Raw genomic sequence first — 13,063 nt, 5'->3', positions numbered from 1 at the left:
TTGTTAAATTCCTGGCTCACAGCCACGCCCCCAGACGCGCCCCTAACTACCCACCCAGTCTAATTAGTAAGTACTGCCACTTCTAATTTCCCATTTAAAGCACTGCTCTAAGGTCAATGCATATGCGTAGTAGTTGATGAAGGCCAAACACCATATATTTACCTCATCTATGACGGCAAAGGAGAGCTCGATAAAGTTCCGTAGATGCCACATTGTGCCAGGGTGGATGCGGAGAGTTTCCAGCCGTCCTTGAATGGTGCTCCCTCTAAGGCAGGGGTCCAGGGGGGCTCTTCACTCTCACCGATGATGTGTGCACCTTTGAAACTTTATATCATATACAAAGGCAGCTAATCAACACCATTTTCAGTTCAGCACATACTACATCCTTTTTCACTGACAAAGCATGCAGGGGTGTAGAGGAATTACAGGGAAAGTGGGCCCGTCAACAGCCTTCCACAGAACATACACTACCTCCAGGGTGACTACTGTTCTACTACAAGGCCAATATGCTCATAAAATAACTTCATTCCAAGAAGTTGAAAAAATGAATTGTACCAACTCACAGATTAAAAGCCTAAAATCCTGGTGAACCTGTTAGTTCTTGCAGGCTCTCCGGACAGGCACGTGGTGTCGCTGTTCTCTACCTCGTTCCAGCCATTGGTCCTGAACATCGCCCCAGCATCGGACCAGGATCTACCTGGAGGTTCCACCGATCAGACTTACAGCCCAACGCCGAGAGGGCCTGCACCACCGCCCCCTGAATGGGAGACCAGGACCCCCGGCAAGCTGAAGCAGTGGCAGCTGGAGGAGTTTGAGAGAGGGCAGAGCTGCGACAGGGACAGGAACAGTGCTTCTTCAGGGGTAGGTTCTAGGCTCTGACTTGTGCAGGTCCACAGGTGTGGTGCACAGACACTTAGAGCCACAGGTGTGTTACCACAGATATTCAGAGCCACAGGTGTGTTACCACAGACATTCAGAGCCACAGGTGTGTTACCACAGACATTCAGAGCCACAGGTGTGGTGCACAGACACTCAGAGCCACATGACTGCTACCACAGACACTCGGAGCCACAGGGCTGCTATCACAGACACTCAGAGCCACATGGCTGCTACCAGACACTCAGAGCCACAGGACTGCTACCACAGACACCCAGAGCCACAGGACTGCTACCACAGAGAATCAGAGCCACAGGACTGCTACCACAGACACTCAGAGTCACAGGACTGCTACCACAGAGAATCAGAGTCACAGGGCTGCTACCACAGACACTCAGAGTTACAGGGCTGCTATCACAGACACTCAGAGCCACATGACTGCTACCACAGACACTCAGAGCCACAGGACTGCTACCACAGAAAATCAGAGCCACAGGGCTGCTACCACAGAGAATCAGAGCCACAGGACTGCTACCACAGACACTCAGAGTTACAGGGCTGCTATCACAGACACTCAGAGCCACATGACTGCTACCACAGACACTCAGAGCCACAGGACTGCTACCACAGACACTCAGAGCCACAGGACTGCTACCACAGAGAATCAGAGCCACAGGGCTGCTACCACAGACACTCAGAGTTACAGGGCTGCTACCACAGAGAATCAGAGCCACAGGGCTGCTACCACAGAGAATCAGAGCCACAGGACTGCTACCACGGACACTCAGAGTTACAGGGCTGCTATCACAGACACTCAGAGTTACAGGGCTGCTATCACAGACACTCAGAGCCACATGACTGCTACCACAGTCACTCAGAGCCACAGGACTGCTACCAGAGAGAATCAGAGCCACAGGGCTGCTACCACAGACACTCAGAGTTACAGGGCTGATATCACAGACACTCAGAGCCACATGACTGCTACCACAGACACTCAGAGCCACAGGACTGCTACCACAGAGAATCAGAGCCACAGGGCTGCTACCACAGACACTCAGAGCCACAGGGCTGCTATCACAGACACTCAGAGCCACAGGGCTGCTATCACAGACACTCAGAGCCACAGGGCGGCTATCACAGACACTCAGAGCCACAGGGCTGCTATCACAGACACTCAGAGCCACAGGGCTGCTACCACAGACAATCAGAGTTACAGGGCTGCTACCACAGACACTCAGAGCCACAGGGCTGCTATCACAGACACCCAGAGCCACAGGACTGCTACCACAGAGAATCAGAGCCACAGGACTGCTACCACAGACACTCAGAGCCACAGGACTGCTACCACAGAGAATCAGAGTCACAGGGCTGCTACCACAGACACTCAGAGTTACAGGGCTGCTATCACAGACACTCAGAGCCACATGACTGCTACCACAGACACTCAAAGCCACAGGACTGCTACCACAGAAAATCAGAGCCACAGGGCTGCTACCACAGAGAATCAGAGCCACAGGGCTGCTACCACAGACACTCAGAGTTACAGGGCTGCTATCACAGACACTCAGAGCCACAGGACTGCTACCACAGAGAATCAGAGCCACAGGACTGCTACCACAGACACTCAGAGCCACAGGACTGCTACCACAGAGAATCAGAGTCACAGGGCTGCTACCACAGACACTCAGAGTTACAGGGCTGCTACCACAGACACTCAGAGCCACAGGGCTGCTATCACAGACAATCAGAGCCACAGGGCTGCTATCACAGACACTCAGAGCCACATGGCTGCTATCACAGACACTCAGAGCCACAGGGCTGCTATCACAGACACTCAGAGCCACATGGCTGCTACCAGACACTCAGAGCCACATTACTGCTACCACAGACACTCAGAGCCACAGGGCTGCTACCACAGACACTCAGAGCCACAGGGCTGCTACCACAGACAATCAGAGCCACAGGGCTGCTACCACAGACATTTAGAGCCAATGGGCTGCTATCACAGACACTTAGAGCCAATGGGCTGCTATCACAGACACTTAGAGCCACAGGTGCTCAGAGAAGGGTACAGAGACACAGACACTCAGAGTCACATACACTCAGATAAGGGTACAGGCCACTCTGAAGGAGTCAGGTTTCTAGTCCTGAGAGGTCAAGGCTCACCATGTGGAATGACTGGGGAATTATGGACTCGAGGAAAGGTACTTTTCTTCTCAGGGCACTTGTCACCTCATCAGACATCCATCCCTCCCAGTACCTGACTTCACACCCTTTGCTGGCTATCCTCTCCATCTCTTGCACTGTCTCGCTCTAAATCTCACCCTGTTCCTGACTCTATCTCTCGCCTGATCCACCTTGCAATTTACTCCACACCCCCCTCTCTTTAGCATACCTCTTCCTGCCTCTCCTACCCTTCCACGTTTCAGACACCCCTCCGTGCGTCCCTCCATATACTGCCTTACCCCCCTCTGCATCTCTCAGTTCAGCTTTGTCTCAGTCTCTCTGTTTATGTCTCTTCCCCTCTCCAGGCCTCTCCTCCATGCTGTACTCTGTCTCTCCTCCAGACCTCCCTCTCCCAGTGGTGTAACATTAGCCCCACAGCCTCCGCGGTGTGGAGAGGCCCCTGAGCTCCAGAGGGCCCCCTCCAGATCTATGCACGGGTAGTGGGCCCCTGGTCTGAGAGCCCCTGACGGGGTCTGGAGCGTGGGGGCAGGCCTCCATGTACTTTGCCGGGGGGTCCCCTCAAGTTTCGTTACCCACTGCCCTCTCCGATCTTCATGTGTTTCCACATCTTTCAAGGTGTCTTCCCCACGTCTCCCTCAACATAGACCTCTCTCTCTGGTTCATATATGCTTGGGCCGCTCCATACATGTGTGTATATGTGTGTCTCTCAGTCTTTCACTGTATCTCTTTCTCTCTGGTTCACATATGCTTGGGCCGCTCCATATATGTGTGTATCTGTCTGTCTGTCTGTCTGTCAGTCTTGTCTTCATGCACCTCTCCTTGTCTGAATCTCAATCAATCAATCAATCTGGATTTGTAAAGCGCTACTCATCGCCTGTGAGGGTATCTAGGCACTGGGTGGGGGTAGCTTCTGCTGGGCGTTGTCAGTCGAACAGCCAGGTTTTAGTCCGTCTCTGAAATCCTGCAGGGTGGGGAGGCCTTGAGGTGGAGGGTGGAGGCCGTTCCAGGTCTTGGCGGTCGGTAGGAGAAGGTGTGGGCGTAGCTCTTGCTTCGGGGGTAGCGAGGAGTGCGGGCAAAGAGGAGGGCGGTAGAGCGCAGATGTCTGACGGGTTGGTGTAGATTCAGTCTGTGGTTTAGGTAGGCGGGTCCTTCATGGCGTAGGCCTGGACATGGGTGGGCATTTTGAAATGACGTCTCTTGTGTGCGGGGAGCCAGTGGAGTGCTCTGAGGTGAGGGGGTGATGCGGGCTCGCCTTAGGGGGTCGAGGACGAGCCTGGCTGTGGCGTTCTGGATGGTTGGAGGTCTGTTTAGTAGCTGAGTGGTGACTCCAATGCAGAGTGTTGCCATGGTGATGAGGGCCTGGATGATGGTGCGTCTAGTGCGGATGGGGATCTATTGGAAGATCGTCCTGAGCATGCGTAGGGTGAGGAAGCAGCTGAGGAGGCTGCGTTCATCTTGGTTTTTCATGGTGAGCCTGTTGTCAAGTATGATGCTAAGGTTCCTGGCGTGGTCCCAGGGTGTGGCAGCGGGCCCAGTTCTGCTGCCACCAGGGGTCATTCCAGGGATTGGCGTTGGTCCCAAAGATGATTACTCCATCCCATCTTTCATTGTGTTTCATCTGTTTCTCTGTGTGCATTTCTTCCCTATTACTCTTTCATCGTCTCTCCATTGTGTCTCGCCCACACTCCTCTTGTTTCTTTTGTCCGCAGGACACTAGAGGCTCTCAGTCACCCGGAGCAGTCCCCGGTCACCGTGGTGAGTACTTCCGTACGGCACAGGACGTAGAAGAGCTGCACAATGTTTCCAGCTGTGCTGTGTGACCCTGGGCACCAGTCACTGAGAGATGGCAGCCTGGAATGCTTCCAGACTTGCCAACTTAAAAAAATATGTCACTGTGTGGGGATGCAGCGGGACCCTGGAGAGGGTGGGAGCTGGTGCTGAGAACTGCATAAGAGGCTCTTCTTCTCCCCCCTCAACATCTCCTCCATCCCCCAAAAACTCTACAGCATGTTGAAACTGCAGCAAGTGTCCTGGGGAGTCCCCGGCCTGCTGGACGTTGGAGCAGTTGCTGGACATCTTTGGTGGGGCGTGGGGATGTTCGGTACCTACCGTAGCTTAAATATACTCTGGGCCATATTACTATATGTAAACTTACACATATAGATGAACTCATGTGTAGACATACTCTTGTACATAGGTGTAGGCCTCCCCCTTTCCCTATTTACCATTTCTCAGGGTAGATGTACATGTAAGTACAGACTTTAAAGTGTAAAGTTACTGCTAGTAACTGTTCACAGATGGCCGCATATCTCAGCCACCAGATGGAGATCACCCTGTGGCAAAGTATAAACAAAAATAATAAAGTTTACTAATGTAAAAAAAAATATATAAATATTTTAATGTAACACTAAAATGTAGATTAATTTTAACGCAAGTATTATTAACCTAGAACTAATCAAATAAAATGTTACAGAACATTAACTTATCAACCTAAAAGCATATTAAAAATGTTACATATTTTATTTAATTTATAAATATATTTTATCAAACTGTAAAACAGAATAATCCACCCTTGCTTGCATTTTAATACTTAAATTATATTTATCAATCAATCAGTATTTATAAAGTGCGGCTTATCACCCAAGAGGGTATCCGGGCGCTGTGCTGCGGGTGTCAGTCGAAGAGCCCGGTCCTGAGCCCGTCCCTGCAGTGAGTCAGTGATGGTGAGGTACGGAGGTGAAAGGGAGGGTGTTCTTGATTTGGCAGCGAGGTGGGAGGAGGAGCGTCCGCCTGTGCAGCAGCGTGGATCAAGGTATTTGTGCACGGGTGAGGTGAGCCGAGGGGAGGTTCCTGGGAGTTGGAAGTTCAGGCTGTGGTTCATGTAGGCAGGTCCCTGGTCGTGGAGGGCTTTGTAGGTGTGGGTCAGTAGATTGATTTGACATCTTTTCTGAATGGGGAGCCAGTGGAGGTCTTTGAGGTGCTGAGTTATATGAGTCCGCTTGTGGAGGATCGTTCTGGATCGTCTGGAGTCTTCTCATGAGTTCAGTGGTGGTTTCGGCATAGAGTGTGTTTCCGTAGTTCAGCCGGCAGGTGATGAGGGCCTGCGCCACCATTTTCCTGCTGCTGATTGGGAGCCACTTGAAGACTTTGTGGAGCATGCGGCACGTATGGAAGCAGGTTGAGGAGACGGTGCTGACCTGGCGTATCATTGAGAGTTTGCTGTCCAGTGTGATGCCGAGGTTGTGGGAGTGGTCTTTCGGCGTGAGGGTGGGTCTGAGTTCCGATGGCCGCCGAAAGTCATTCCAGAGGGAGGTGTCTGCCGAAGATAAGAACTTCAGTTTTTTCAGTGTTAAGCTTCAGGCAGTTGTCCTTCATCCACGCTGAGTGAGACGTTCTTCATACAGTTGTGGAAGTTGATCTTCATCATGGCGGGTCTTCTGATAGCGAGAGGACGAGTCCGGTGTCCTCATCGTAAGAGATGATGTTGTTGTTGTGGGTTCTAACGAAGTCTGCGAGTGGTGCCATCTTAAAGTTGAAGAGGGTTGGACTGAGGGATGAGCCTTGAGGGATGCCGCAGACAGTGGGCTTAGGTTTTGAAATGAAGGGGGGAGACCGATTCTCTGGTGCGCCCAGTGAGAAAAGTTGCCATCCATCTGAGTGCGTCGCCTGTGATTCCGATCTGGCATAGTCGATCAATGCGTGTGTGGTAGGAGACTGTGTCAAAGGCTGAAGCGAGGTCAAGGAGGATCAGGGCGGCAGATTCTCCTCTGCAGAGTAGGGTTTAATTTATTTATTTTGAAGGTTTTATATAGCGCGGACAAGACTCTTGCGAGTAACAGAGCCCTTTACAAGTCAAAGATATAGTATACAATTATATAAGTGAGTCAGTTCTTAATCAAAAGAAAACAGTAATAAGCTAGCAATAAATAATTAAATGCAGTGTATAGACATTGAGTTCACGTGAATTTAGCCATGAGGATAGCTTTCACTTCTCTTTTGAAAGAGGCTGTGGAAGGGTTCATTCTTGTGACATTGGGCAAAGCGTTCCAAATCCTCTGAGCCATGCCGGAAAAGGACCGGTTATAAGTTTTTTTCTTGGCAAATTGTTCAGGATGTAGGAGAAGAGTCTTGGCACTCCTGGAGGGTCTGCTGCCCGCAGAGAGCACCAGTTTTTGAGCTAGGTAGTGTGGGGCGTTGTGGTGGAGGGCCTTGTGCATCATACAAGCGATTTTTAGATGAATTGTGCCTTTTTTTTTTGGTAGCCAGTTGAGGGCTCTCAGGTCTGGGGATATGTGAGAGTTTCTCTTAGAGCCTGTGATGAATCTCGCCACCGAGTTGATCGTGGCTCTTAGCGGGGCTGCCGATGACATTTGGAGGCCGCATAAGGTTACTGCTCCATATTCCACCCGGGGGATTACTAGGGCTTGCACTGCTTGTTTGAAATCATAGGCGGGCAAAAAGGGTTTCAATTTTCGCAGGGTCTTAAGGTGGAAGTTGGCACCTTTTGTTGAGGCGCTAATGTGTTTCTGCATCTTTAGGTTACTGTCTAGCGTTACCCCCAGGGATTTTGCTGAGTCAACAATGAGCGGATGACCATTGAGAGCAGTTAGGTGTTTCATCCAATCCAGGAAGTGTGTGTTTTGTTGGGGGGAGCGATTAAACGGGATTCCGTTTTGAGAGAGTTAAGTTTCAAATGGTTTTCTGCCAGCCAAATGTGGGTTTTTTGTAAGGTGGTGTTGAGCGATTTGATGTCTTCCAGTGAGTGGATCTTGATGTATATTTGGGTGTCGTCCGCATACATGTGGAATTGAATCTTGGAGAGGCTAAGAAGATCGGTGAGAGGTTCCATGAAAAGGTTGAACAAGGTGGGTGAGAGGGAGGAGCCTTGTGGAACTCCTAGTGTGACTGGCATGGGGTTGGACAGGGATTGGTTGATGTCATCTATTGCGGTGATCAGGGCTGTCTCGGTGCTGTTACTGGGTCTGAATCCTGTTTGGGAAGGGTCTAGCAGGTTGTTTTTTTCCAGGTGTTCAGTGAGTTAGAGGTTGATGGCATTCTCCAGGACTTGGGTGGGAAACGGGAGCAGTGAGATGGGCAGTAGGACTGGATCTCTCTGGGGTCTGCAAAGGGTTTCTTGAGGAGCTGTCTCACCTCTGCGTGTTTCCAGGCACCAGGAAAGCTGGCTGTGGTGATGGAGCATTGAGGACGGTCTTGCGCTGGTAGCTGATCTCGTCACTTCTGAGGGTGAAAAGTCAGTGGGGCTATGGGTCGTGTGTGCTTCTGAGTTGATGGAGGTCATTTGAGTGGTTATGTTTGGTGTGCTGAGTTGTTCCCATATAGCTAGCCGGTGGTCGGCATCAGTGGTTGATGGGATGCTGAGCAGGTCAGTGGGTTGAAGATCAAAGTTTCTGTAAATTATTGCTATCTTGTTGTGGAAGTGGTCAGCAAGTGTGTTGCAGAGTTCCTGTGAGGAGAGGATTGAGTTTTCGGTGGCTGACGGGCAGATGAACTCTTTAATGATGGTGAAGGGTTCCTTGGTTTGGTTGGCGCTGGTGTTGATGCGGTGTTTTAGGGCCTCCTTTTTTGCTGCTATGAGCTTGCATGGTAGTTGTTGAGGGCTAACTTGAAGGCGGCACGGTCAGTGTCGTTCTTGTTGATGCGCCATCTTCTTTCCAGTTTTTGGTACCTGTGTTTCGACACGCTCAGTTCTGTAGTGTACCAACTGGCTCATTTGGTGGATCAGTGTGGTTTGGCCGGTTCGGTATGAGTGACTCCATCGGCGGCGCTGGTGATCCAGGCATTGAAGTTCTCCACTGCTTGGTTCAGAGTGGTGGTGATGATGGGCTGGGTGATGCTGAGGGTGTCGGCCCATTGGTATTGCGTGACCTTGGTCCAGCTGCGGAAGGAGGCATTGTGGAGGCTGGGAGGTGTGGGGAGGTCCGGGAATGGTCATGTGCACAATGGAGTGGTCAGATCAGGTGAGTTCAGTGTGGCTGTATCTAATTCTGTTACTGGATGCGAAAACGGGGTCCAGCATGTGTCCTGCTCTGTGTGTAGGGTCCGCGACCAGCTGCTTGAGGCTGACGTTGTCCATTCATTCCAGGAGGTCGGTCTAGTTGGTGTCAGTGGGGTTGTCCAGGTGGAAGTAGAAGTTTCCCAGGAAGATGTAGTGTTCGGATTCAATGGCGAGAGGGTGTTGAATTCCGTGATAGTGTCGCTGAGGCCAGTTCGTGGGGTCTGTAAGCAAGGGTACCTCTGACAGTGGTTCTGTCGTCTATGCAGAGCTGGAAGTTCCTGTGTTCAAAGATCAGCGTGGTTTCGGCATCGGTGATGGTGCAGATTATTGAGTCTCTGTGTATGATGGCGATGTAATCTTCATGTCTGTTGGTGCAGTCACAGTGTTTCATCTTGTAGCTGGTGGGTGTTGTGGTGGCGATGTCGGGTGGATGTGATGGTGAGCCAGGTCTCTGTAATGAAGGTCTCGTCGGGGGCGAGGGTGGAGATGGTGTACCAGGCTTTAGTGGCTTGTTTGCAGAAGATCTGGCATTAATCAGTAGACAGCTGAGCTGTTCCGGGAAGGTTTCAGCCGACGGGGATAGTGCAGCGCTGTTTGCTGCGATAGTGGTCAGTCCAAGGGTGGAGGTGAAACTGCAGTGAGTGCAAATGAAAGGTCCCGCTGTGGAGCAGGGTGATGCGAGGCAGTAGTTGTTGTTGCGTCCGTGGTCCAGGGCACAGAGCTCTGCAGCGGAGTATTTGTCAGATGTAGAATCCAGGGTCCCTAGCGCTGGGCGCGATCCAGATACATATGGGCACGGATGGGCTTGCCTTTGGCGCAACGGCGGCACACCCGCTGCGCGAATCTGCGGCCCAGCTATGAAGCGGCCTCCATAAGTAGTCCTGGGAGGTAGGAGGAGCTGTCTGGAAGGTGGGGGGCAGGGGGCTGGAAACGGAGGGAAACAGCACAGGTGACAAACTATTTTAAAAAACAGTGCAGTGGGGAAAAATACTGCAGAGCAGAATTTACAATGTGGGCACAACAATTATAATGAAATTAAAGTGCAATTATAAAAGTTAAAACAGACTATAACAGGAGAGACCGTGGCTCGAACAACAGTTCGAGGAGAGCTTGAGGACCAAAGCTGTGCCTCTGGGAAACATGGGGAGGCGGCAGGAGAGCGATGTGTAGGGCTAAAAAAAAAGGTTGAGGGCTACTTGAATGTAATTAATAGTTATGGATTTTCATATTAATTTAAAATAATATAATTCAAATTAGCATTAAAAGTTTAATGAAATTGTTTATGCAAAAAAGAGAATGATTAATTTTTGAAATTATAAAGTATTTATTTGTAATTTAGTCTAACTTTCAGATAGATAGATAGATAGATTTAATATTATTTTATACAATTAAATATATTGAGTCACGGCCTCCATGATTTTAGGTGAGTGAGATGCAGTACCTGTGGGTGGCCACGTGTGGTATCAACAACAATAGTACAGAGTTCCCCAGACTAAGTCAACTAAGTGACTAGATCTAACCTCTCTCTAGATCAGTGTGAAAAAAGAAGAATGTGATAAACCCTTTGCGGAATTAAGGATACCTCACACAAGTCAACGGTTGAACGACTGCTGTCATCCCACCCGATGATCGTCCAGTGTCATCATTGGTTTCCTGCTCCTACGGCAGGCTGGCGGTGCAATGCCCGTCGGGCAGCAATGAGTGCTGCACTTTAGCGGAGTTCTTTTATTCCTTTGCCAATGGGTGTATGAGTGTGAGGGGCCTAGAGAAAAGTGCAATAGTGAGCGTGAGTGAATTTTTAAAAAAAGTCAGTAGAGTCCATTAAATGAAGTTTTAATAGCATGGCTCACTGCTTTATTAAAAGGAAAAATGAGGGGTATTGAAGCGTGACAAATAAGGTAATCAAGCCTCATTCAACCCTCAATTGAAGTGTGGTCGACATGTTTCATGCCACTAAGGCAATTCATCAGGACCAATGTGCTCATATAATTGCTACCGATACCTCAGTGATTGGAGGAATCGAGTATACGACCTGAATTGTGTCGTAGGATCAACCCTTCATTGAGGCCCTCCCTGGGACTAGGAAAGGAGACAAAAGAAGGGTAAAGTCAATAATATGTCTGTTTTCTCAGAACATTGTGACACGTATAGCGACGGGAACCCCTCCTTTTAGGTTACCATTAGTGAAGAATTTTCACCCTTTTGGTCCACTTCAAGTCAGTACTTACTGCGCAAAAAGCACCATCAAAGACGCTCTGCTCTGGCTGGCACAGTCCTTGGCACCACATCCTGACTTATAGAGAAAACCCGGTTGCCAACATGGAGGATGTTCCGGGTCTAAGCTTCAATGAGGACACCATAGCTGAGGCATTAAGAACAACGCCATCAATACTCACCAACCCTCCAGTTTCCACATCTGGTGCATCTTCCGATGAATGGTCAACTCTGACAGAGATGAAGAAAGAACTCATAAGAATTACGATCCACGGGATCATGATGACAGAATATTTGAGAAGTAACATAGCACCACAGGGCTTAATTGTCAACATAATCCCCAGACTCTTTTTGGATGATAAACGTTTCAAAGTAGACTGGTGCCAGGTTTCCTGGAAATGCACCAAGGATCTACTATTTTTGATCAGCCAAACAGCAAAGCGCCTCTCCGACGCACTGCTAGAGAAAATCTCAGCCCTAGAGGCCACAATGAAGAACGCAATATCAAAGAATAACAAGACAGCTTTTACCACCAAGTTATCTGAGATTAATCAAGAAATGGCTGATCACCATGAGTTCTTACTAAAACAGAAGACAACAAAGCTTGAGAAAGATATTGCCAAGTTTGAGAAAGAAAAGGTATATCCCTACCTTAAAGATGATTTCAAAGGGAAGAAGAATAATTACTCTTCTGATGATAACTCTGGCAGTGACAACAGACGTGGATCGACAAGCAGTGATTCCAGTGGTGGCTACCCCTCTAGGAATCCACGACCACCACGCACATGGCAACAAGGCTACCATCAAGGCCCAGTATTTCACGGCCCACCTCATATGACACCACCATGGCAATACCCTTTTTTTCCACAAGGCCCCCCGCAATTAGTGGCATGAAACATGTCGACCACACTTCAATTGAGGGTTGAATGAGGCTTGATTACCTTATTTGTCACGCTTCAATACCCCTCATTTTTCCTTTTAATAAAGCAGTGAGCCATGCTATTAAAACTTCATTTAATGGACTCTACTGACTTTTTTAAAAACTTCACTCACGCTCACTATTGCACTTTTCTCTAGGCCCCTCACACTCATACACCCATTGGCAAAGGAATAAAAGAACTCCGCTAAAGTGCAGCACTCATTGCTGCCCGACGGGCATTGCACCGCCAGCCTGCCGTAGGAGCAGGAAACCAATGATGACACTGGACGATCATCGGGTGGGATGACAGCAGTCGTTCAACCGTTGACTTGTGTGAGGTATCCTTAATTCCGCAAAGGGTTTATCACATTCTTCTTTTTTCACACTGATCTAGAGAGAGGTTAGATCTAGTCACTTAGTTGACTTAATCTGGGGAACTCTGTACAATTGTTGTTGATACCTACTACTTAGGACATGCACATTGGACCCCGTTAAAAATTGTCCGCTTCTGTTCCCCCCTTTTGATTTGTGGCCACGTGTGGTGCCTGACTTACCCCAAGGCTGGAGCACGTTTACCGCTTCTTTTGGGCGTGGGACGCTTTTGTCTGTCGTACCTTTAGAAGTGTAGTTTGTGAATAACGATGGTCTGACCCTTTTTGTGGGAGGGTCTGTATGTGCATGCCCGGTCTTAAACCCCTCCTTACCCCTGCCTGAACCCCGCCCCTTTAGGAGTAAGTATTCCCCATACTGCAGCCTCTCCCTGGGTCCGTCCACAATTTACTATCAAAACGTATGTCCAGGTGCACAGACATCTCCACGCGTGGAGCAGCGATCTCAGCACAGCGAAGAGA

The 13,063-nt window shown here is 49.5% G+C and overlaps 1 protein-coding gene across 3 annotated transcripts in view; it reads left to right on the top strand.

Annotated features, from left to right (window-relative positions):
- Window positions 1–13,063, top strand: part of MISP (mitotic spindle positioning) — a 152,160-nt gene that overhangs the window by 58,184 nt on the left and 80,913 nt on the right. For all 3 annotated transcript variants that reach the window (XM_086946732.1, XM_086946733.1, XM_086946731.1), the window contains exons 3-4: window positions 599–861; window positions 4,773–4,818. In XM_086946732.1, coding sequence (XP_086802858.1) covers window positions 599–861; window positions 4,773–4,818 — 309 coding nt within the window. The remainder of the gene's footprint in view (window positions 1–598; window positions 862–4,772; window positions 4,819–13,063) is intronic.

Source organism: Lissotriton vulgaris, chromosome 12 (assembly GCF_964263255.1).
Source record: "Lissotriton vulgaris chromosome 12, aLisVul1.2, whole genome shotgun sequence".
Taxonomy (NCBI): Eukaryota; Metazoa; Chordata; class Amphibia; order Caudata; family Salamandridae; genus Lissotriton; species Lissotriton vulgaris.
This window is presented reverse-complemented; position numbering and strand designations above follow the sequence as displayed.